Consider the following 26,420-nt stretch of genomic DNA (forward strand, 5'->3'; position numbering starts at 1 on the left):
AATAGTGAAACCTAGAACAGCTCTGCAAGCAGTCAGGAGCAGAAAAAGAAACAATTAAGCGTTTTCCCTCTGGGTGTCTTTCAAAAACTGTATTCTCCTCCTCCTGCTATTCTAATGTCGTGTTGGTTCTCTACCCGCCTTTCTCTCTTGTTTAATGTTCAAAAGGATTCCCTCTTCTGATTTTTAAGAGTTACTTGAAAATTTTGTGTTCTTTTATTCCTTTTTTTGTGTCTCTTCTGCTGGGCACAGCCTAAGCCCCAGCCTGGGTGCCACTGAGGAGCAGCAGTAATAAAAGGGTACTTCCTCCCAGCTCCTACTTCGTAAAGCTGTAGAAAGACAGGGTAGGCTGACACCAGAGATCCATTCAGCCTCGTGTCTTGCCTCTGACAGTGGCCAAGAGTGGATGCCTATGGAACAGTGAGCACACACAGTAACAACTATCCTAGTGTATCATCTCATGATTTTCTGTGGCTTGGAGACTTCCTAAGTTAGAGGTGGTATCTTTATGTTTAACCTTGAATATTTCCTCCAAGAGTTTGCTGGCTCATGGGTGTTGCATTTGGCTACCTTTTGAAGTTTTGTTTTCTGAAATATTCTGGGTGATGGTGCATGTTAGCTGATTTCTGACTCTGTTAAGTTTCCTTTTCTCTTTTATCACCTGTGGTGTTGACCTTCCTATACACAGCATGCCAATGACAGCAGCAAAGTAAATAATTGAGATACATTTCTTAAAAGTGGAAATAACAGGAAACATTTTAAGATGTGTATTTAGGCATGCTTATCTGAAAATTAGTAGCTAATGTCTGAATGCCAAACTTTACTAAGACTCCAAGCAGTAATGTGTTGTGATGCAGTCTTTTATTACATGGCTGCACATGGGTTTTCTCAAATGTGAGTTTTCTCCAATGTGTTTTGGGCATAACATTCTCCCCAAAAGCTTAAATGTGTGTGACATTCTGTAGTGCTGTGTGTTACTGTGTATGCTAGGGAGGCTATTCAGTATTGGTTTTAGAGATGAGAGTAGATACTGCTGCGAATGCTGCGAGTTAATCAAAACAGGTAACAGTGAAAACTTGCTGGCATGTAATCTAAAGGGAGAAAAGACTTCCAGGTTGTGATGTGGAACATGAGAAGACTGCTGGACTTCTTCAGCCAGATACTGAATTAATGAACCTTGCTATTCTGCTACTGGAGATAACAAAATACCTGCATTGAATACAGGGCAAGGTTTTCAGAAGTGATGGAAGGCTTGAGGCTGTGAGCCTGAAACTTTATGAAGAGACTTGGTCCCCCAGAAGGTTAATGGTCAGGGTTTTTGAAAACTGAACCTCTTCAATTATTGAACTAGCTAACTTTGGTCACAAGAGTGGAGTGTTTCTTTTTTTCTGCTTGTTCTAGAAGGTGCAGGTACAAAGGATTTTGTTTCTCTCAGGACTGGAGTAATTGGGAGTGGAGTTGTACCAGGTGTATGTCTTGCATGACGTAGTTCAGCGCTCTGCTGGTTTCTGAATCTCTTGCGTGTTGCCCACATGTACATACCTGCCCACCCGTCCCAGAAAGTCTCTTCTTTTTGTCCCGTAAAATTAATCTTCTAGTAAATTAAACAGCAGCCGCATACAATACCATTTCCTTTCATGTGTGAGAACAGCTTTCTAAAGGTGGAATTCAGGGGCATGGACAGCTAATTACACAGCTAATTTGCCTTCAAGCTCTTGGAGGCAGTGAATGCCAGCAAATTTTTGACTCTTGCACGCTTTTTTGAAAATTTTGGCTGTTAAATTTGTTGAGCGGGGATAAGCAACACTGAAGTGTGGGTGGATTTCATATCCTACCCATACATTTGTTCATGGCTTAGCTCACATTTGTGATTTAGGGAAGAGTTCCCATTTCCACACTGAAGTTCAAGTTAAATGTGAACAGCCCTTTAAGTACCCTTTAGGAGCACGCAGGCTGCATCTTCATTACCATTTTAGATGGGACGAGGATTGAATTTCTGAGGTGAATCTTCTCACTGTCCCACTTTCTGCACATTGCTTTTTACTGGGAAGCTATCTAAGTGTGCAATTAGGATTTCTTTGGATGTACCTGAACCAGAAATGTTGCTCCAGGAGGTATCTGCTGTGCTTCAGGTGCCCTTTGGTCTTTGGCCTGTGGCACTGAACCTGGTCCAATGCAAATCCCCAAACATTCATGGTGTGATTCTTGGGGCCTCAGCACCAACTGCCCTCAACAGTTTTCTCCTTTTGGACTATGCCAGATGCTAAAGTAGACATTTGTGCTAGTCTTAAATTTCTGTGTGGTGGGGCATAAGCTTTTAGGCTTTTTAAATATTAGTGAAGTAAATAAGCAGACTGCCTTGAGTTCTATCTACTGATCTAATAATGTATTCTCTATTTTCAGGAGTCTTAATGCAACCAACCAGATTGATTTGAATGTTGTTTGTGAAGCTTTTTCCTGTGTTTCCAGAACTGTCTGTGTTGGTATTTGTCTCTTTCAAATAATGAAGAGTGCTGTGGCATGCCTGTTTTTAAAGCCAGCTGTTTTGCAGACCCGTCTGGGGGTAATTTTATTTAACAGCCTGTGTGGGAGTTACACAGACCCTGTCAAAGACCTTGACTGGAATCCCTGTGTGCCTTCTAGATGTTGTTTTATGTCCCTGACCTCTCATCTTTTTCTTATCTGGACCTCTTCCCTCCCCTTGCCCCCTCTGAACTGCTGACCCTCTCCTTTGCAAGAGGGAAACAATACTGTAATGAAAAATGTCTTCTCCTGAAATGGGTAATTTCATGTGTCCACTTTTTTATACCAGAGACCAGACTAGCTGCCTTTTCTGGGCAACAGAGTTTCTCGTTGTCAGTGCCATAGCAAATAATAAAAGCTCAGCAGCAACAAGTACTGTAAATACCTTGTAGTCCTGTTCTCAATTACAGAATTAGTTATGTAAATCTTGTGTTAAAGCAGGAAGAGCCCTGATGTCTCTTAAATCATACTCTGTGCACGCATGCGTACAATTCCTTCTTGTCTAGGAGAAAAATATCTGTGCTTCTAACGTGCAGACTCCATAGAGATTAGCATACTAAACAGTATTGCTCTGCATGACCTGAAATTGGCTTTCGAGTGCTAATTGGATCTATGGGCTTTGAGAGAAGGGGTTGGAAAACACTGGGCTCTGGTTTTCCAGTTTGCAGATAGCAGTATGGATGTGGTGGTGGTGTAGGTGCCCAAATGAAGTCCTCAGGGGGGCTCCTGGACTACGGGGGTGCCAGTTGATACAGCACAAGCTAGCTGTCTCCTTTGCCTTTGCTTATGTCTTCTTTGTTTAGCTGTACATATCCTTCTGTTTTCATCGTTATATAAAGAAACAGTGTGATACAGTGAAATGAGCACAAAGCCTGAAACCAGGAATGCCTGTGATCTATTCCTAACTGCTCCTGTTCTACTGCATGAGTTTGGTCTAGTCAGTTAATCTGTCCAAGTACATCTTCTGCAACAAAAGAGTTGGCAATAGCTGTGCTACCGGACTTACCTGCATGTGCCGACAAGGCACAGGCACTCATTCCCATATTGTAACACCCATCCTGTGTGTGTCTGCTGTTGGCATTTTTAATGTGGCCACTTGCTTGGAGATTATTTGTGAGGAAGATGGGATGGTTAGATAATTAAATTACAGATAAAAAGGATTACTCTATAAACATTGAGATCCATCCCTCCGCTGGCTCCTATGGCTGCAAATCAATTGACAAGCGTGGAGCCAAGGTGGGCCAGTGCCATATGCTGCCTTGTTCAGCAGTTCCAACAGCCTTCTGCCCAGCCACCTTCTTCCATAATCTCTCACAAGAGCAGATGCAAACAGAATGAAGCTGCCCTTCAGGATCCCAACTAGAGAGTCTGAGAGCCTAATGCGTGTCTTTGGTTGTTGGTGTTGTTGCTGCTGACTTCTGTAATCAGGCTTTGCTCTGTTGCTGTTTTTGCTGAAGCTTATGTGATGCCATCGCTCATCCAGTGGAATGCTTGCTGGGAAACTAGTCCCTGTGTACTGAGATTTGAAATGATCCCCCAAAACAATTTTTGGGGAAGTGGAGGTTAAGATTAATATCTGGATTATGAAAGCATGTGGCTTTTCTTAATCTCATTTTCTGATCCCCTTTAGACTTAACTTGGCTTTAGACAGGATTTTGTCTGGTATGGATGGGGTGTTGGGTTAAATTGCGGTGGATGAATGCAACCAAATTTAAGCAGGTAAAAAAATACCCCAAACCACCAACAACAAAGCCTAAAAACTCCCCTCAAACCCCCTGCAAACCCAAACCCCAAAAAGCCACAGAAAACCCAGCCAAAAAAAATCATCAAAAAACAAAGCAAAACAACCACCCAAAAACCCAACACCACCCAAAAAACCCCAGACCATTTTTGGAGGCATTTTTTTTGTTTGCTTTTTGTTTTTAGTGTAATTGTCAGTGAAAAGTAAGACTTTATATTGGATTCAGGACTTCTTATATTTGAAAGCCTTTTGAGTGTGTTTTGGATATTACCTAACATTAATGATAACTTGGAAAGCAAGTTCACATCAATAAAAATCAATACCTGCTGTTCTGGGAGGAAAAGGGGATGATAATAATAAATTATTTTGGGGAGAGGGGAGAAGGGAGTGTTCCAGGATTTCCTTTTTTAAATGTATAATTTGTGAAACACATGGATATTGCTATATGTGCATCTTTTAAAAAATCTGACAAAAATATTTTTTCCTAACTTTGCAGCCTTCTCACCTCTGCTAGGCGCTATGTCCTGTTTAAAATCATGCTGGTTCTAAAATGTATTAGCTTTTATAGTTTAACATGATCTTGTCTGGCATTTGGATTTTTTTGTCTTGTCTTGGATTTTTACACTCAAGTGTATGATTTTAGTTAATGTAGATGCAGATTTAGAAATGATCTATTCTAGTCTGATTGTTTTCTCCAGTGAAATCCAAAGAAAGTTCAGTTTAATCCTAGTGGTGTACTGCATTCCACATAGAGCAAAGAAAATGGTTGGTCTCTGCCCAGAGGAAATTGCAGTATAGAGTGAATGGATCTGGACTGCTCTGCTCAGTTCCAACTGCTTTGGGAAAGATTTAAGGTAATGGATAAGTGCAAGTTAATGATGTTGCAGAACAGCACTGACTTTAATTCTGTATATTCCTGTTTGAAGACTTTTTAAAAAATATTGGTCAATGTATGCACTGCTATTGAGTTGAAATTAGTATTACAGCTTTCAACCTGTGTCCTTCTTCCCCACTAAAGAAAATGTGAAGATACTTCAGATACAGCATTTCTGCAAATACTTGCAGCTCTGCTTCCAACTGTGCTAGCTCTTCAGCTCTGAGTCGTGGGCTTTACTGCTTTGTCAACTGTTTTCCTTAGACTGTAATGTATTGAACCTTTACTCTGGCAACACAAATTGCTTCTGAGGCAGAACAACAGAAAATCAGCTGTCTCGCGTGGCAGTGTAAATACCACTGCCAGACCCCCTGGACTTCTTGGGTCAGATGTCAGCAGGTAACCTGAATGGGCTGCTCTGTCAGAGTAGGGTAAAAATGGAGTTCTATGAGACTGTTTGGAGGAAGTAAATGAAGATCATTAGCAGCGACAGGTATTTCAGGTGAGACCCAGGAAGAAGCAGTATGTTGACTCTTGGATTTCATTGTTTTTCTCTCCTTTCCCTTTTGCTCCCAGCTGTATTTTGGAGACTTATCAAAAGCAGTTCTTCAGATACAGCCTTTTATCTTCAACTGTCAGTCAGTGGTAGGGAAAGGAAATAGAGATCATATGTGATGGAGTTGCTCGATATCCAGAGGAATCTAAACCATGATCTTTAGTATCTCTGCCTGTTAGACGTTTGTTCTGTTTGGACCAGTGGTGCCACATTTCTCTGCCTGCCAAGAGCCACTCTGTTTGACAAAATAGCCTTCTGCTTTGCACAGCTGGGAAAGGTTTATGTGGCTTCTCCTTTCCTCTCTACCTGCCAGTAGCATACCTCTCCCTGTGACTGGGAAGCAGTGGTGCACAGTGGGATCTGTGCTGTCAGCAGCCGGTGATAGTGTTTTAAATTCTAATTAGCACTGCATATGCAACCTGATTTCTGCTGTACAAGCTTCCACTGCAGTTTACTGGTCTCTTCTCCTTGTATTGTAGCAGGAATAATCCACAGAAGCACTTATGTCAAATTCCTGTGGCTCGTTTTGGCAGAGAATTGAAATGGATTGTGTGCTTGGATGAAAGTGGTGCCAGTCAGTTGGTCTTCAAAAGGGTGGAGCTGAACAGGTGAACAGTGCTTTATTCCTGATAGCCCAGGAGATAGCAAGAGAGGCAGTTCTGCCTGTTGCAGTTGCCTTAGCAGAGACATGGCAGAGGAAGGAGGCTTTCCTTCTTGTGAGACAGGTCAGTGAAGTTTTTCCAAAACGGATCTTTTTGGGCAGTGATCAGATGATCTGCTCACTAGCTGCAGTGATACAGTGTATTTTATATGGTGAAGTATTGCTTTCTTACTGTCCCTGTCTTTTTAGATAAGAAAGCCTTCTGACTGTTGTTTCCAGATCTGAACTTGCCAATTACTATGTATTTATCCAAAGTAACATCATCCAGACATCAGAACAGATCAGGTCTGACTTACTGGATGTTCATCTGGCCCCATTGTGCTGGTGTATTGTGTATTCGTAGTGGTGGGGTGTTTTTGTTGGTGGGGGTTTTGTGGTGTTATTTTTATTGGTTTTGAGTTTGTTTTTTTTTAATTTTTCCTAAAAGGGATGGGGAAGAAGCTTGAAAAATATGTTTAGTTTTTCTGCCAAGCTCAGGTGGTTGTCTCCCTAGGCTCTAACTATAAACAGCAGTGGGAGAGAAGTTTTTCAGAGAGCTTCTCTCCATTGATGACAGAAAGAGCTTAAGTAACTAGCCACATAAGGCAGGAGGACTCCTGGAAGTGGAAGAATGCACCATAGCATAACTTCACTGCTGACCTTCTATGATGGAGTGACTACATTGGTGGATAAAGAAAGAGCAACTGATGTCATCTGCCTTGACTTCTGCAAGGCCTTTGACACAGTCGCACACAACACCCTTGTCACTAAGTTGGGGAGATACGGGTTTGACGGCTGGGCTATTCGATGGATAAGGAATCAGCTGGATGGCTGCATCCAAAGAGTTGCAGTCAGTGGCTCAGGGTCCAAATGGAGACGAGTAAAAGTGATGTCCCTCGAGGGTCTGTATCAAGACTGGTACTGTTCAGTATGTTCATTAATGGCACAGGCAGTGGGACTGAGTGCACCCTCAGCAAGGTTGTGGGCACCACCAAGCTGAGTGGTGCCGTTGATTTGCTGGAGGGCAGGGATGCCATCCAGAGGGACCCTGACAGGCTTGAGGAGCGGGCCCATGTGAACTTCAGGAGGTTCAACAAGGCCAAGTGCAAGGTCCTACACCTGGGTTGGGGCAATCCCCAGTATCAGTACAGGTTGGGGGATGAATGAATTGAGAGCAGCCCTGCAGAGAAGGACTGGAGATGCTAGTGGATGAAAAATTGGACATGAGCCAGCAATGTGCGCTCGCAGCCCAGAAAGCCAATAGTATCCTGGGCTGCATCAAGAGAAGTGTGGCCAGCAGGTCGAGGGAGGGGATTCTGCCCTTCTGCTATGGTGAGACCCCACCTGGAGTACTGTGTCCAGCTCTGGAGCCCCCAGTACAAGAAAGACATGGACCTGTTAGAGCAGGTCCAGAGCAGGGCCAGAACACCTCTTCTATGGAGAAAGCCTGAGAGTTGGGGTGGTTCAGCCTGGAGAAGAGAAGGCTCCAGGGAGACTATACTGCAGCCTTTCTGTACTTAAAGGGGGCTTGTAAGAAAGACAGACTTTTTATCAAGGCCTGTAGTGACAGTACAAGGGGCAACAGTTTTAAACTGAAGGAGTGCTGGTTTAGATTAGATCTAAGGAAGAAATTCTTTCCTGTGAGGGTGGTGAGACACTGGCACAGGTTGCCCAGAGAGGCTGTGGCTGCCCCCTCCCTGGCAGTGTTCAAGGCCAGGTTGGACGGGGCTTTGAGCAACCTGGTCTAGTGGAAGGTGTCCCTGCCCGTGGCAGGGGGGTTGGAACTAGGTGGTCTTTAAAGGTCGCTTTCAACCCAAACCATTCTGTGGTTCTGTGATAACTAAGAACTGTGTCCTAGTGAAAGCCTTGTGGTTTGCTTGGGTGCATTTGAAATCCCTTTTCTTGGGGGTGATCAGTGAGGGGGTGAATGGGGAAGATAGCAGGTTGTTACTGTGTTGCAAAATATATTGTTTTAATCCTTTCATGTGAATCTGAATCCAAGTGGGAAGGAAGGTACCTGCTTTTTCACCCAACGCTGGAGATGTGACTTTTCTGAGATGTCTCAGATGGCATGGAGATTACAACAATACAGCAGCCTTGCAGTTTGATAGCATTTCTGAGGCTTCACTTAAGATGCAGTATGCGTTTCTTCATCCTGATAGAGATAATGGGTTTTAAGCAATTACACCCAGGCTAATTCCTTTTGATAAGAGCTCTACATTATCTAAAAAAAGAATCCTAGCTGCCTGGGAAAGAACAATGTAAATGTCTCTCTCATGGACTCTTTCATTTGCTCTTCTCTGATATCTTCAGATGATATGCTGCAGGTCATCTATAAACCATAAAAATCTATCAGGTTTTTTTAGGTAGGGAGTACTGCAGTCAGGAAGGTGTAACAGTACTGTTGACTTGCAAGGTATGAGGGGAGCCATAGGTGCCTCAGATAATTCTGGGCTACCATGGTGATTACAGCTTCAACATAAGGAATCAAATTTGGTTTCTTTTAAAGGAGCCTCTTGTTCCCTCCCTGTGCAGGCTCTCTGGTTGTAAGGTGTGGGTTGCTTCTGCTGATTAGGAGAATCTAAATTTTGTAATTTGGAAAGAGTAGCAAGAGCCTACCACTTTATTTAGCATAGATCCCAACCTCTGCTGTGTGTTTGTCTGCATTGGAAAGAGGAGTATGATGATGTCATGTGTTTAGCAGGAGTGGTAAGAGATCTCACTTATTTAGAATTTTTTTTCTTTTTGAGACTGGTAAAGAGATTTCAGTAGTTAGCTGCATTTCTGGTACTTAAATTCCTTTTATTCTGCTTAATCTGACTTTTCCTCTCATGCATATGCAGTGTAGGATAGAAAATTTAATTGATTGCATTTAAAGAGGGGGGGAAATCCCAAACCAACATGCTGTTTGTGTAAATGTGTCGCTTCTCAGAAAATCATGTTATATATTTAAAAAAATAATTGTCTTGACAGTATTGAAGGGTTTTCAAACATTGTAGACATGTTTGTTATAACTTGCTCTTTCTTTCTGAGTTGCAGATGACATTCCTGATGTGTAGCTGCCTGATGATAATTGGAGCTGGGAGGAGAGGCAAGGGGAAAAGGGGGAGATTGGAGATAAGGATTATTATCTCCCATGCTGATATGCTTTGGTTCTTCTCTAGAGAAGGGCCTGTGATATGCTGTCTGTTCCTTCACCTGCCTGCTCGCTAGGGAAAGTCACTGAATGCCTCCCAGCAGGAGCCTGATCAGTTCTCTTTCAAAATGGAGGAAGAGGATTTGTGTGGACTGTCTCTTTAGTGGGACAAAATAAAATGCAAAAATCTTTTTTTTGCTCCATTTTGTAAAGTGGCTTCATGCATCACAAACACTGTAGCTAAGCAGTGCAGTACAGAAGTGGGAGATTTGGGATTTTGCTAGAAATAGGAGGCAGTGCACAGCTTTAATGGTGGGGAATCCATTGCTTATTCTCTAGTGTGGCACAAGAAGGGTTGTCCCTGCGCAACCCCCTCATTTACACAGTGTGCAGCAAAGTGGTGCCTAGATTGATAATAAATGGAGGAGTTCAGGGAGGGAAAATTGTTACTACCGTTTGCAAAGTTGACCGCAGTATTTTCTTCCTGCCATAAACGGTTGTGAATTTGAAGGGGCTGCTTTATTTCCTTCCCAGACATGCTAATGTTTAGTTGGCAAATGAAGCAACTTTTTGTTTGGAAAGCTCTTTTGATATAAAGGGCATCAGCAAAGTTGTCACTGTGTCTCCTGTGAACGCCTTGGTTGAGGAGCTGGACTGTGTGTTCTAAGTCATTCTGATGCAGAGGCTAGAGAGCTTAGCCTGAGCCAATTTACTCATTCTTCAGCTCTTACTTTTTTGGCTTTAATTGGCTTCCTACTGCATGTCACATTGCATTTTCCTTTGGCTGGTGGACATAGAGAGTCGACCTCCTTCTCTGGGCTGCTAAGAGAACATGTTTTCTTATTAGACAGAGCTGTCTAGCACAGGCTGGAGGAAGCACCTTGTGTAAGAGAGTGCTGAAGCAGAAGTGTGTTCTTTGCAATTGTAATACCTTCTCAGCCTTGTGGGTGACTCCGCAGATTACTTCTCATCTTGTTCTTTCATAAATGATACACAGATGCAAAACCTGTGTGAAGATGAAGCTCCTAGAAGGCTCTTCATCTATAGCAATGTCCCTCACGCAAGAGGAAATTCTCACCAGCTCTTTCCTTGAGGAGTTGTGTAGCTTGTTGAGAGTTTAAACAGATCACCCGTTCTGTAGATCCTACACAATTTTGCTGCCTTGTTTTCTTGGTTATCCTAAAAATGACAGGTTGCTATTTAATGTACTCAGATTGACTTCACAACCTATCTATTCAGTTATTTGCTTTCCTTGCTCTCCTCTTTGAAAGGATTTCATTTAATGACAGCAATGATCTAGGTGATGGGACAAATTAAGTATGTCATGGGCCACTGCTAGGGAACAAACAACTAACTCAAAACTGCCTAGGCTATGTCTGGGTTATCTTGCCTCTATTATTAATATGGCAGGCCCCAGTTTATTATTCTACCTCGACCCACATTTTGCCCATGTTTCTGGGGGAGTAGTTCATGCGATCCCTTTGGAGAATCCTAATCAAGTGCTTGACAAATAGCCATGAAGGCTCTGTGGTTGCCCTACTTTTTGGGTGTTTCTGGCTCAGCCCTGCAAAAGCGCCAGTGTTTCCTGGTAGTCCTGTCACCTGTCCAATGAGCCCAAGGAACAAGTCCTATCCCCTGTTTGTGTTCTGGCCTCCTTACAGGGGCTCGATTACCTTTTGTTTTGGAAAACAGTTACTTGCAATTTCATCTGTTGGTTTGGTAACTCTGTAAAAATAAACTTTTGTGTTTAGGCAATTAATCTTGTGCTCAGGCAGGCTTGATGTACAGCACTGCAGTTTATTATACAGAGCCAGTTATTGAGTTCCTACTAAGTACACATCTTTGGTGGTCTCAGTGATACTGAAAAATACTGACAAAGTTCTGTTGTTTTGTCACTAGTGTATACACTGTTCTGTCCTCCATCTGTTTCTACAGTTAAATGGGATTCAAGTGAATTCATTAAGAACATGTCACCTTATATTAACAGTGAAATATATTGGATGTCATGAAAAATAAATGTTTCCAACAAATTTACAGAGTTTGAAGCTCTTGAAGTTCAGCTTTCGTGATACAAGCAATTGCTCTGGGACGATGGAGGGGGTATATGCAAGTAACACAGGGCACTACAAGAATAAAATATTTGTAAAAGCTCCTCGTTTATCTGCCAGAGTAAAATGGAGTTCATCTCTTGCTAAGATCAGTGTCTGTATCTCTGTGCCTTCTGCTACAGCTACATGAAATGTTAATCCCTAATGCACAGCGAAGAATATAACACCTTGTTTAGTAACTGGGTATACTCTTGCTGTTGACTGCTGCAGGACAAAAGGCAGAACCCTGAATTCACAGCTTGCTACATGCTGAGCCTCCTGGGTCACCTAGAAATGCAGCTGACCCGTGGAGTGTCTGCCCTGTGCATGTTCCTCCTTACCTGTGGGCAGGGCACAGTAGATGTTCTCTTATCTTGTGATGCTGTCTCAGTGTGCTCCTGCTTTACGAGAATCCTAATTTATCTTAGCAGTAACAAATGTTGTTGTTTGTAAAGTAGAAAATAACTGTTTCAGACTGTCCCTTTCTCTGCTGGAGCCTGTTTCACTGCCCTCCTTCCAACTTTGCGTTAAACTGGAATTGCTTGTGGGACTGTGCTGTGAGGAGGGGGATAGTCATTGCTTCACAGCAATAGGGTACAGACTCCAAAGAGATCCGCGGAGGAATCCCTGTGCCTCTGTCTTTTCCTTTGGCCTGCCTTCTCTTATGAAGGTGCTAATTACCCCCTACCTTCATTTAGTGTCAAAGGGTCTTTAGTGACCTTGGAAGAAGAGAAACTGAACTGTCAGTGCTAATCTCAAACACAAATGTGCAGCCCTTGCCACATTAGTCATGCCTTTGTCACCTCTAGATTGGATTAATGCAGTGCACGGTATGTGGGTCTACAGCTGAAGACACATGCAGAACAGTGTTGTCTGCTTGTTTTAGTGTCACAGGAGAGTATTTTCTAGAGAGAGTGCCCTCAGAATCCTGAGCTGACTTCTCACAGTGGACTGCTGGAAGCTGGTTTGGCTGTCAGGAAGAGCTTTAAAGCTTACCTGCTGCTCTTACTGCTTTCTATAAGAGGATAAGTTGAAGGATTGAATGGGACTGCAACTTAAGACCTAGCCAGGAAATACATCAGAACCCTGCAGCTTGCTTTATTTTTTGGTTTCTTTTCTGTATCAATGATTTTACTATATGGTGCTTTTGTTTCAAGAGATATCTTTAAAGATACCTGGTTGTGGAACAATACATAGGCAGTGGAGGTTTTTCTCTCCGATTCACGTGTGAATGGTGCAGAGAAGTCCAGCTTCCTTCTTGGGACTAGTCAATCACTTGATCAGATACATAATGACTGTCTCCTGGGAGGGATATAAGGGGTAAGAGATTAACCCCAGTCTGCATTACAAATAAGTTTAATGAAGTACTAATGTTGAATACAGAAGGTCATGGCAATGAGGAGATTGGACTGTTATGACTGAGCCTGTACACATGAACAGCCTGCAAAGCAAAGAGCATGCTGGGAGTTATGAGCTGGGGAGGTAAAGACAGTGTCAGTCCTTGGTTCAACTATTTGCTGAACTGTAACTGGGGATTAAAATATGCTTTTTCTCTTGTAGTTGTGCTCAGTGTGTTTGTGCAGTTTTTAAATGACTACAGAAATCCTGATTCTTTAACACATCCTTCTGCATGTTGCTCTGGAGGGGACAAGCTGCACTTTATAACACGTTCTCCAGTGGGGGGTTTCTCTGCACAAGACTACTTTGCCCACACCTGGATACCTATTGGCATGATGGTTCAGAGCCAGCAAGTGGATCTTAGTCTACAGTAAGATGATGTGCAGTGACAGTAGGGGAAGGCTCAGCAAGTATATTGGTGTTCATGTCACTAGTTGTTGGCTTTCTCAACATAGCTGGTGAATTAGAGCAGCTGTGCGTTGCTGCACTTTGTGCATTGGGTTGTTTTTTTAAATTTGGCTTTGCCTCTTAGTATCTCAGATCAACCTTTTGGTCCAACTCCTTTTGATGTTGTTACAGCCCATCTACTTGGTTTTAGCAAGATCTGACCTTCAGTGTTCTGGCTTCTCCTGTTCTAACTGGCTGCTAAAATAGTTTGCTATGGACATGGAGCCAGTGGGATGCAGTAGGCTGTTTGGAGACCCCTCTCTTTCTTAAAAGATTTCCCTGGTTGGAACTATGAATCAAAGCAGTTTTTTCTTTTGGGAAGTAAGAACCTGCCAAAATCCATGTGCAGCTGCTGGGGTTATTTGGGCTACAGAGCCAAATCAACCAGAAAAGTCTCCTGCTGCATCTTTGCCGGGTCCTCTGGCTAGTTTAAGTCGTTCACACTTTTGCCTGGAGCATAACATTCTGCTTTGCTAGCGTTGTGCAGAGAACTGTTGTTGTTCTGTCCTTCTAGCAAGACAGTCCCAGAAAACACAGTCTGAACACTCTTGTGTTCCACTGCTCTGGAGAGAGCCTGCTTTACTCATGGCCCCGTGTTCTGGGACTTCCATGAAAGAGGAAAGGTGTGATAGAAACAGGTGTGGTTGCAGAAATCTGTTCAAGCTAACTGTGTTGAAATCTGTTCTTCCTTTTAAAGCAAATAGGAAAGCAAGGAAGCTCACCTGTGTTAGAGAAGCCATGACCGTTCAGGGCAGAAGTGACTATGCTCGTTTTTGCAGAATGTCAACTTAACATTCTTAGGGCCCTCAAGCTAGGGTAGAGTTAGTTCCCTACTTCAAAACCTCTACTGATGTCAGCAGAAGACTTATAGAAATGCCTGATTAGATGATGCCCTTACTGTAGTAATGAAAACCACTTACTGATGTTGTTTAAGGGTCACGCATAGCACTTGGCTTGTAGTAGAGAAACTGCTACCCACTGGATCTATGGCTAGTTCTCACGTGGGTTTTTTTTTTCCTCCTTACGTTTTTCTCTCCCTCAGTATTTCGTTACCTAACGTGTTACTAAATAAGCAATGAAACAAAGATTGCCCACACTAAAAATGGTGTGTTTAGGGGCTCCTGCTCCAGTGAGATTAAATGTTAATGGGAAATATTGCTCTTACTAGCTCTAGTTTTCCACAGAGTAAGGTGCCCGACCTTATTCTGTTTCATATTTCTTTGGTCGAAGTTTATCCTGGTAATCCCTTTATTAACTGTGTGTTCTCTCTTTATTCTCCTGCCTAGCTTTCAGCAGAGCGCGTGTTGTGAGGGTGCCCAAAGGTCCTCTTATTCGAGTCGTGGGCACGGAGGTGGTGATCCCTTGCAGTGTTAGTGACTACGATGGACCCAGTGAACAGAACTTTGACTGGGAGTTCTCCCGGGAGACTGACTTCGTGCGGATAGTGAGTACCTGGGATTCTACATTCACCTCTGAGGAGTACCAAAAACGCGTGGGCCATGGGGATATCAAACTGAGACGGAGCAGCAACGATGCTGTGGAACTTGTGATTAGAAACATCCAGCCAACTGACCAAGGGAGATACAAATGCTCCACGCCCAGCACTGATGCCACCGTTCAGGGAAATTATGATGCAGAGGTCCAAGTGAAAGGTATTTCTGAAGAGTGAGGTGTGCTCTAAATTTGATTTTGATATTGATTATAGATGTACCCTTAAGAATGTTGAATTTCTGTTGCTTATGAGCATTGTGATTTTTTTTTTCCCTCCTTCTCCCTCTTCCTGTTTTATTCTCCTAAAAGCCAAAATCAAAAATTGGGAAGTATGATAGAAAAGGCAAGTGAGGTAAAGTGAAGAGAGGCTGTTTACTATAAACACCGCTTTCATTTTTTCTGTCTAGTAAATATGTAAATAAAAATGGGAAAACTAAGCGGTATGTTTTCTGAAGATGTCTGCAAATATTTAATGTCCCTAAGCCTCTGGGTAGAGAGGCTAACTTCAGGTGAAAACACAGCCTGTTTTCTCTCTTATTTATAGTTTCATTTAGGGATCCTTCTATATGAAGGAGGTAATCTTCCTTTTCCCCTTTAGCATGTTGTTACTGCACTCATGCCCTAGCTTTGCTCTCTCATTTAGCATCCTTTAGTAATAACTTGGGAGGCTATGGGTTTTTTTTTTTCCAAGTGTCTTATCTTTTATTCCCATGAAAATAAAGATGGTTCTGGATGGGAATAGTCAGAATGACGATGTTTGGATGAGAAACTAAAGTTAGCGGAAGGATAAATGAATTTGAATGGTTGTCTTGGCTTGTTTAAAGTGGAGCACTTCTTTTAATGGATTTACACACGAATTTCCTTGTTCCTGGAATATATTTGTGTAGAAGAAGGAATGTTTGGCCAGGTGTTGCTCTGTGGTAGTTTTGCTGCCTCATATTTAAACAGGTCAGTGTGGGTGTTCTCTTCTTGCTTACGTTTTATGATTCTTGTGTGTTTTGGTCTTTTTTAATAGTGATTTCCGATGGCTTATCGGTGAGTGGTTCAAAAGCACGTTCCTCAATGTCTCTCAGGCTGTCTGAAGGTGACTCCTTCAAGTTACGCTGCTCGGCAGTTACCACCTCACTGGAGCACACTCACCTGCATGTGACTTGGCAGATCAAAAGTGGATCGACTTGGCAGGACATCCTATCTTTGACTCATGAGGGCAAATTCCAGCCAGGTCCTGGCTATGAAGAGCGCTACCGTAATGGAGATATCCGCTTGGACACAGGAGCGAATGACACGTATTGGTTATCTGTATCCCAGGCCTCCTCAGTGGATGGGGGCGCCTACAGGTGTCTTGTGAGCGAGTGGGTGAGAGGGGCAGATAGCACATGGCAGAAGATTCAAGAGAAGAGCGTGGAGATAGCAAGTGTGGCAGTCCAACGGACTGGTGAGTGTTTCTGATGGGCTGGGGTCACAACTTGTAGCTACAGCAGTGCTGTGTCCAGACTGCAATACTTGAGAGCAGAAATTGGGTAAACTGAACTAAATAAGGATACATTTTAGGAGAACCTAGAGTGCTGTTTGGATAGCTGGCCTGTTTACATTTGAGTTGATAGAAAATGCTTGGCATAATTTTTCTAGCTTTTATTTTGGGGAGAAGGGGGATGATGGTGTGGAAGGAATGACTGGAACCTCTTAGATGCCTAGACCTAGATTTTCTCATCCTTACTTCACTTGAGATTGCTTCTGGTTTTTATATTTCTTAAATAAATGTTGTATTTAATCCCTGAGCACGCCAAACCTTCCCTCTGCTCTCTCATTAACGTAGGGTTGTCCCATAGCACTAAACAGCTGCACTTCCTGTAAGAGTGGTTTGTGGTTAAGTGACAGATGTGAAGCTCTTCTGTATGTTGTTTATTAAAATAGCATAGAAAGATGAAGAGAAACGAGGAAGGCAGTGATAATTTAACAGGACAAATTATCCAGTGATTTTTATCACTGTCACTGGATCACTGGTCTGATTGCTTCACCGTGTTGTCAGGAGTCTAGGACAGTAATGGTTCTGTTAAACACTTCATTGCGTGCTTGACTAAGGAGACAAAAATACATATAGTGCTGTCCTGAGGATATCCAGATATCCCTGCCCATATCGATTTCAGGAGTAGATGCACTAAGCACTTAATTGCATTAGCATTACCACTGCTAGTTGGAGGAGGGAAAGCGGGAAGTGATGCCCCTTGTCACTCAATAGGTAGAAAACCAGGCAATGATGGTCCCTCAGAATGTTAGATTATGACAATACTTTAGAAGTGTTTAGACAGTAAGGGTATCTCTTCATTTTTTTAATCCTTTTATCACTACAGGGATCACTCAGAACTGACTGGCTTTTTGGCTAGCTCATGTAGGTGTAGTTTTAGTGTCCTGGTGGTACTTAGCCTGTGAAATTTGACAATCTGCCCCCTCTCTTTCAGGGTGTCACTTTTGGAGAGTTTGGTTTAAGTAGGCGGGATTTAATCAGTGGCTGAAAACAGGGTGAGGATTGCCAGGACCAGTAGTAGTGCAGTTTTTCTAATGTGGTTTGGGTGTGCGGTTTTGTGGTGGTTTTTTTTCTTTGTTTTCTTGTTTAGCGTTTTTTGTCTTCATTTTTAGCTCTGTCACTGGCAGCACTGGCACTTTGTCAGGGACATGAGGCTTTTTTTAAGTTATGCTAAATGGGATATGTTACTCTCAAGCAAAAAGTTGTGAAAATTTCTACCCATATATCCTGTAGTAGGACTTGAAGAGCATCTTGTGCCGACATCTGAAACCTCTGCACTTGAATGCTAAAATGAACTTGAATTGTAAATGGTATGCTTGGTTGCTGCACTTCCCTCATTCTCACCTGATGAAAACTGTGGGGTTGAATTTGTAGAAACAAAATTTAAAAAAAATAATATATCTAATGAAAAAAGTCACGCACAGCTTATTCGTGTAACTATGTGGTGGGGTTTTTTTTGGTTTTGCTCTTCTGTCTACATGCCCATTGCTTTCATCTCCTAAAATCATGACATCTTTGGGCCTGCCTTTGTTCTCGCATGTCTTTTTCAATAGTGCCTTGCACAACAGGTATATAACCCTAAGTGATGCCTTCAGACATGTCTGTAACTAAAAAGGAGCATTGAGAATATACATATGGGTAAACTCTCTTAGAGTCCCTCTGTAAGTGTATACTGCCAGATTCTGAATGTCTGTCACTATTTCATGAAGACTGAAGTGTTCCTTGGAGACATGCTGCTCTTAGCCTTGCAGATGAGTCTTATTTTGTATTCTGGTATTAGCCTGTTAAATTAACCAGGCTTTCCTACTGATTCCAGTTCCGTGATAGGACAGTGAGGGAAGTCCCAATGAGATACTCGTCAGACAGTGGACTTCGCTTTACCGCTCGGGTGGGGCTCCCTACCCTCTGTTCAGTTTGACTGCTCTGTGTTATCATAGTTTTCAGTGAGATGAGTATTGCTTGGTTTTATTGGCAATAGTTGTGGCCACTCAGTTTGCCTCTGGCCTTTATATGTTGTTTCTCGTTCCTGGTGATAGTCCTAGAAAGCTGTTACAGATGGGTACATATTATGTAGTAGAACATGGTTTTACATAGAAGTCGCTAATCCGCACCAGAGACATAACTGCCTGTTTAAGGCAGGAATCTATATTCTTGCTTGTGATCTTGGTCATAGACCTGCTGAGAAGAGCCACTGCTGTAGCAGCCCTGTCTGCTGGCCTCTGTTGAGACTTTAAGAGCAGCCGCATTACATACTGTGGGAACGGTGCTGCACTGAGATCCAAATCTAATCTTTAGACAATGTAGAATGAGGGAATGAGCAAGTGAAGACATGTGGTGGCCAGGTAACTTGGTGAATGATTTGCAGTGAGGTTTACAAATAACACACACAGCACCCCCGGTTCACCTCTCACCAGTAACTAAGGCCAGCTTTTCTACTCCTGGTCTTGACACTTTGATCCCGTGGCTTTCTTTTAACAAAGCTGTGGCCAGCCTGGTAACCTACAGAATTCAGAAGGTCCTGTTTGAATGCTGGCTATGACCATATGTGCTGTGTATATTAAAAATATTCACTGGCCAGTGGAGGAGTTTGTTAAATGTATTTTAAGTGTCTATTGGCATTGCTTTAAAGTGTGTGTCGGTCAGAGCAGTAAGTGGAGGAGTCAGCAGTACAAGGAGTTTTTGCTGCCTTCTGTTTGCTTCCATTTCATGTTTGTGCAGCACACCGGAGGTCAGTCAGGACTCCAACATGTGGCTATGGCTGCTTCTTGTCTAAATCTGTTCTGTTAGATGAGCTTGAAACCATTTCAGCAGAAACCAAGTTGAGTTCTAACGTAGTTCCTAGTGATTCCAGTGGACACTTTATCTTCTGAGAGATAGTCCCAAAACACCTTGACCCTCATGTGAGAACAGAAAACGCTGTACATGTTTTCTTGCTGTGCAAAGGTGACGTGTGGTCTGTGACCAGGACAAAGCCTTCATGGAGCAGTTGCTGTTGAGTTATAAAACCTGTGATCTCTCTCCCTTCCTCCCTCCTGCCCTCATCATGCATCCCTTGCTTGACTGATAACGTGTACTTACCTTGTAATAGATCACGCAGCTACATATATCCAACAGGCATTTGAAGGTAGGGCTACTGAGCTACTTCAGAAGCTTCCGTAATAGTGTGAAGTCCTGGAAAACTTACAGTGGGGGGGGGGGGGGGGGAAAGAAAAAATTATTTTTTGTTTGAATTTTTGTCTCTTCATTTCCAAGCTCTAGATGTGGTCATCTCAACGAGCAATGTGTCTGTGACTGAGAGAGACTCCCTGGATCTTACATGCAACATCACAACAGACAGGAGTGGTATTTTCCAAGCGGAGGTGATGTGGTATTTTTCCATGTCACCTGATGATACCTTGTCAGATGCTCAGGTTTTGTTGAGCATGGACCGTGATTCTGTTGTCAGTGATTCAACTCTTATCAGCCTGAGCCATGTAGATAGGAACTCCTATCGCCTGCTGGTGCGTGATGTGGATGTGGAAGACTCTGGCTACTACTTCTGCCACGCAGCTGTCTGGGTACCACTGCACAACGGGAGCTGGCATAAGGTGGTGGAGAGGACATCTGCACCAGTCAGTGTGGTGGTGACAGCATTAGGTGAGTGATTCTGCTTTCAGATTTCATGGGTAATGTGCCACTCATTCCTTGGTCCCATCAGAAAAGGGAGAGGACCTTGCAGAATCTCTTCTGTGCTAGTTTCTCTCACTTATAGAATCACAGAATCATCGAGGTTGGAAAAGATCTTGAAGATCATCCAGTCCAACCATTAACCTCACACTGACAGTTCCCAACTACACCAGATCCCTCAGCGCCATGTCGACCCGACTCTTAAACACCTCCAGGGATGGGCACTCCACCACTGCCCTGGGCAGCCCATTCCAATGCCCAATGCTTCCTAATATCTAGTCTAAACCTTCCCTGGTGCAACTTGAGGCCATTCCCTCTTGTCCTATCGCTTATTACTTGGTTAAAGAGACTCATCCCCAGCTCTCTGCAACCTCCTTTCAGGTAGTTGTAGAGGGTGATGAGGTCTCCCCTCAGCCTCCTCCAGACTAAACACCCCCAGTTCCCTCAGCCGCTCCTCGTACGACATGTGCTCCAGACCCTTCACCAGCTTCGTTGCCCTTCTCTGGACACGCTTGAGTAATTCAATGTCCTTTTTGTAGTGAGGGGCCCAAAACTGAACACAGTAATTGAGGTGCAGCCTCACCAGTGCCGAGTACAGGGGTAAGATCCCTTCCCTGTCCCTGCTGGACACGCTATTTCTGATACAAGCCAGGATGCCATTGGCCTTCTTGGCCACCTGGGCACACTGCTGGCTCATGTTCAGCCAGCTGTCAATCAACACCCCCATGTCCCTCTCTGCCTGGCAGCTCTCCAGCCACTCCTCCCCAAGCCTGTAACACTGCTGGGGGTTACGTCTATCATCTGTATGTAGGACACCTCTCTCTCACATATGAAAATACTGATTTATCCTATGGGGTTTTGGGTTTGTACATTATAGGGTTTTAGGATCTCTTACCATGTGTCCCACCCGTGCATGCCACTTTCTGTTGTCAGTGAAGTTTGCAATGGGGAAATAGGACTTAAAAGCTTGCCTTGTTTTTCAGGGGCTGAAGCTGCCCCTGTTGTCACGTTGTCCCCTTTCACCTCCTTTGTACCATTAGCAGGGCTCTGATCCAGCAACAAGCATTCTCTGAGCTCTGGACACAGTGATATTGGATGCTTCCCCTGATTTTTATGAGTCATATACCATAAAAATTATTTATAATGGAAACTTCATAATGAACTCTAATAGCTTTCAGAGCTGTTGGGTTTTTGTTTTGCTGTTTTAATCACTAGAGAGACACCACATCCTACTGATGGATTTAGAATGGAACATGCCTTTATACTGCTTTGTTCTCCTCCCTCAACACAGAAGTCCATTTTACGAGACCATGTCACATAACTGTTGAGTAGTGTGACTGAGAGAGAGAGACCTGGCTTGTGGCTAACTTAATGTATTAACATCCCACTCAGTGTGGTACATTTTTCATCATTCAATCCTAGAGATGAGTGCATTCTTAGCCCTTTGGACAAGCAAAGGATTTTTGTGCACTTGAAGTTATAGATTCCATATGTTACTTCGGCATTTCTGCAGCAAGTTTTTTTAATTCACCAGTGGGGGGAAAAAGTACTTACAGAAACTTGGTGATCTCTTTATTCTCTCCTTCCTTTATCCCCCAGTGTTCTTGGTGGTTTTTCTTTCTTACAGCTCTAATACTGTCAATGTCTGCATTTTTTTGCAAGGGGCTGGTTAGAAGCACTGTGTTTAACAGTTGTTCATTTAAGACTTGTTGACTGAATGAGAAACAGAAGCTGTAGGTAAGAGATTCAACAGGCTTATCTGATCTACCTGGCCTACAAGAGCAGGCTGACAGTATCTTTCTCTACACCCTTTTGCCAAGACAAATCTGTTTTGGAGATCCACTGTCTCATGCATGCTGCAGATTGTAAAGGTTTTGCTTTGGAGCTTAAGCTTTGGAGATCTTTCTTTATGCAGATATCCTTAGAAGTTACTTGGGAGAAATACTAAAAATGAAACTCCAGCAAAACTTCTAAAGAGCTTGTCATCTTAGGGATAGGTCTAGATACATCAGCCTGCCCATCCTGTCTCCTAGTTTAATCTTGGGGAGAGAACAGCTTCAATTTAGAAGCAATGATACTCAGGATGGTGTTGCAGGATGCTGTAGGTAAGGTATCTGCACCTGCTAAAATTCCCAAAGTATTGGTTGTGTTGGAAGCATGAATGAACCTAGGTGTGAGCTGAGGGAGAACTGGCAGAGCTATAGTACTTGGTGTTTGTTCCCAGCTTTAACTGGATGCAAGTATCCAGCCCTAAACCCTCTCAGTGTACCTGTTCAGAGCCTCCTGTCATCAGAAACTGGTGGTACTGTCCAGTTACAAAGGCAGAGCTCCTCCAACATAAAAGTATCGAATGAGGCCAGCATATAGAGAGCCTACTCTGAAGCCTGGTTTTCAGAAATAAATAGCTTTGTCACAAGGTTAAATCCCAGCAACAATGACTTTAAATTTTACATTTTGGCATTGTACGGAGCAGTTGAGCCATGGCTGTTTCCAAGTGTACTTGTAATGTGTACTAGAAGTGCCCAAGTGATGAATGTCTTAATTTCCTGTCCTATTTCAGCCATTCGAATGCACATTCAGCTTGTGCTCCCTCCTTCCCCCACTTTTGTGCATGTACATGTATGCACACGTGTTCATACGTGCACAGGTGCACTGCATGCTCATGTACTCTGTTGTAGTGCCGATACCTGTAGGACTGTTCCTTACTCTTTCCATTCCAATTTGGCATCTTTTGGGAACAGGAGAAGAAAAAAAACTGCTCTTCAGCAGATGCTTGGTTGCTAGGGCAAGGAAAAGAGGAATAAATTTTCAGCAGTTGAGGTTTTCAACTGCATCCAGAATTCACCAACTCCTCCTCCTTAATGGAAGTTAAGAGCTGCTGGAGTATTAAGTCATTGAACTGTCAGTGAGGCTGTTCTTTGACAGCTGACAGAGTGGAGGAATGAGGTTTATCCAGCCAGCCTTTTATTCTTTCTAAATCCTCTGTTTGAGTGTCTGTCAGGGTGAAGTGCCTATCTGGAGTGGTGCTGTCAAAGCCAAAACTCTCTTCTTAGCAGTCCTTCCCCTGCCCGCAAATAAAACAAACCTGAAGTGATTGTCTAAGAACTTGAGTTTCTTGCAGCTTTTTCCTTGTGTTCCTGTCTAGAGAAGTTTCTGCTTTCACAGTCCTTGTTGCTGTAAAAATATTAATTGGTCTTGAATGCCCTCTTTTCTGGGGGGTAGGGGGAGGTGAGGGGGGAATAAGAGAATTGCAGAGCATGAGCGATATATCATGAGGCCCTGGAGAAGACTAGTCTTTTGTGAATGAGACAGGAAGAGTAGTGTAGCGGAAGGATATATGGGGACTTACACCAAAAGCGGGTTTTGGTCACCATTAATAATCTATGCCTTGGTCGCAGCAGAAGGATTCTGTGCATTTTCTTTTTATTTTGCCTTATAGTGAATATGCACAGAAATCTGCACTTATGTTCACTGGTAGTAGGTACTACAGACTTATGTAAACAGTACTTTTATGCTTGTGTGTTACCTAACACTGCAGAAAACTCACCCTCAGCATCACTAGATGCTCTAATATCTGGTGTGTATTAATGCCCTTGTTCTTGCTAGATGCAAGGACACTGCATGCATAACACTTAATGGCGAGAGATCTTTTCTGCAAGCTGACATAGCAGCAGCCAGCTTGCTTGATACAATTGTTTTTATCCTTTACATCTTAAGTCCAAAAGTGCATGTGCACACACAGTTTGCGCAGCAGTTCTATTAAGATGCTTTATTATCTTGGCTTGCTGATGAGCTAAGCCCAAGTTTTAGCCTCGGATTGCCTTCTATGTCCCAATTATAGCTTCGGTTAATTGTTTCTAGGAGGGCAAAATGCCAAATAAAACATAGAGCAAGAAATAAATATAGAGCGCTGAATACACTTACGATGTAAAAGCCATGTGATGAGTATTGGCCGAACAGTTGGAAAGCTAGTCTTTTTTCTGAATTATAGTAGACAGCAAGACAGAAAAATATTCTAACACTAGTAAATAAATATGTATTTCCTTGTGGTGTGAGGTTCTTGCTGTAATCTTTTTCCTTTACTATCTCTGTAGTCTGAGAGAAAATAGTCATGCAGCTGCCTTATCGCTTTTAGGCTTTGGACAGCCAGCTATTTCAGATTTAAATACAACAGCTCCATTCTTAACCCATGAATTTCAGGCACTTTTCAAGCTTGATGTATTCCAGCCTCATAGCTGTATGGCACATACTTCTCTGTTCAGACTGTGAAGCTCTTCTGATCTACACATCTTGGACTCTTAACCTATTTAGTATTTATTATGCTGCCCCCTGAAATTTACTGTGCACTGCTGTTGGTGCTGTCTGTGGCCAGTGCCAATGGTGGTACCTGTGCCCCCGGTTTTGGTGTGTGGGTGGGTGAGGTGTTTGGGTTTTGGGTGATTTTTCTAATGTTCTTAAACTGTATTGTAGAGACGTGATGGGATGGTTAAGTGTGGAAAAGAGGGCATTTCAGGATGGGAAAATGGCTTCTTACTGTGGAGAGAAATTGGGGGAATGGAATGTCTCCAGTCAGTCCAAAGCTAGAGAATAACCAGTCTCCTGTTGCTGCAGGCTGTCCCAGGCATTTGAACGGGTGCAAAAGGTGACTGGCTGGGCTGAAACTGAACCCATGTGATGGGTTCTTGGGCCAGGCCTAAAGAAGGGAATGATTTTGCTCAACAAGATCTCTTAGTCCTTATTGTTCTGAAATGGTCTGACTAGACATATGAAACGAAAGGTCTTGTTTGGACATGCAGGCCTAGGGGTACTTGTGTTAGACTGGTGCAAGTCTGAGAGCTGGAGTCCAAGTTCCCAGTCCCCAGGTCTTGTAAGAAAAATGCATATTCTGGCACTTGGCTTCTAGCTCAGGTGCTTTCACAGACTGGATTGGATGTTAGAAGTTAGCAGTATCTCTTAATAAGCTCTGGCTCTTTCTTCCTTCTGCTTGTAGCTTCTAACCGCTTTCTTCTGGGTTTCCTCTCCTGCAGAGCCAGACTATGAGGTATTTCTGAATGCCTCCAAAACACCCAAGTTTTCAGATGACCCCACAGAGCTCAACTGCAGGATCACAAACTCACAGGACACCAAAGCCAACATCCGCTTCACAGTTTCCTGGTACTACAGGCCGCGCCTGCGCAGTGACGATGTGGTGACCGAGGAACTCCTGGCCATGATGGATGCAGACTGGACTCTGCTGCTTGGGGACAGGGGCAGAGAGCGGACTCAGAAGGGGGAAATAATCTTCTCTAAAAAGGCTGTCGACACCTTCAGTTTACGAATCCAGTGGACTTCAGAAAGTGATAGAGGGGATTATTTCTGTGTCATTTCTGCATGGAGTAGGCACCGCAACAACAGCTGGGTAAAGAGCAAAGATGTGAGTTCTGCGTCTGTCAGGATTTTCTGGGCTACACAAGGTAGGAACCTTGCACCTATTTGCTGGAAGACCTGGATAGCTGAGATAGTTTTCTCCTGAGTAGGCCTGTCAACCAGAAGGCCTGCTAATGGGCTTTGGAAATGGGGTTCTGTGTTGTGAAAATGAAAAAATGCTATTACCTTTTGCAAAGTCCTCTTATTTGTGGAGGGAAGTAACTACTTACAGCACTCACTAGTTTTATGCAACAGTTTGGAGTGGAAATGCAAAGCAGAGATACGTCAATCAAACTGTGCTGAGACTTCCAGGAGATGGGCTGTCATTGTGGCAGGGGTGGCATCCAGCAGTGATACTGGGGTCGTTTCTCCCTTTCATAACTTGGAGTATTTTGGTCTCTCTAGGATGTATATTGCTGCTAGCAACAGGGTGTCTTGAGGAGAAGAGAGGAATGTCACTCACTTTGTCTGCTGGTTTGAGAGATCTTTTTTTTTTCTCCCAAGCCCATGTTTAAAAGGCACTTCGGAGGAAGCTCATGGTCATAGTAGTACAAGAGTATCAAAAAATAAGTGGGTGGCAGAGCAAAGTCATTCAGTGATTTACTTGGATTTGGGCCTTTATAAAGCAGAAGTGAGCTAGTTCTGGTCAGTATTTAAACTCATTCTGGAAGCATTTCTTAAAAGCTAAATAGAGTTACCTGAATCACTTAACAGTGGTTTAAAATGGGTGTGTGTATCCTGAATGTCCTGTAGAGTGATACTGTTTTGGCTTAGGTGGGAGATCATGCAAGAGGGTCTGTTGGATAGGGACAGAAGGAATAGGATAACCTCTTTGGCAAAAATCTGTGCTTAGCTAAGCTGCATTTATCCTGATAGATTTGTTTAACAGTCTAGCTCAGGCAGTGACAGGCAGAGAACTAAATTGCAGAGACA

The 26,420-nt window shown here is 43.2% G+C and overlaps 1 protein-coding gene across 3 annotated transcripts in view; it reads left to right on the forward strand.

Moving 5' to 3' along the window:
• Positions 1–26,420, forward strand: part of PTGFRN (prostaglandin F2 receptor inhibitor) — a 70,361-nt gene that overhangs the window by 15,068 nt on the left and 28,873 nt on the right. For 2 of the 3 annotated variants that reach the window (XM_074857426.1, XM_074857430.1), the window contains exons 2-5: positions 14,686–15,051; positions 15,906–16,325; positions 19,668–20,051; positions 25,109–25,534. In XM_074857426.1, the coding sequence (XP_074713527.1) occupies positions 14,686–15,051; positions 15,906–16,325; positions 19,668–20,051; positions 25,109–25,534 (1,596 nt within the window). The remainder of the gene's footprint in view (positions 1–14,685; positions 15,052–15,905; positions 16,326–19,667; positions 20,052–25,108; positions 25,535–26,420) is intronic. The other variant, XM_074857436.1, reaches the window with a different exon arrangement.

This window comes from Strix uralensis, chromosome 2 (assembly GCF_047716275.1).
Source record: "Strix uralensis isolate ZFMK-TIS-50842 chromosome 2, bStrUra1, whole genome shotgun sequence".
NCBI classification, from domain to species: domain Eukaryota; kingdom Metazoa; phylum Chordata; class Aves; order Strigiformes; family Strigidae; genus Strix; species Strix uralensis.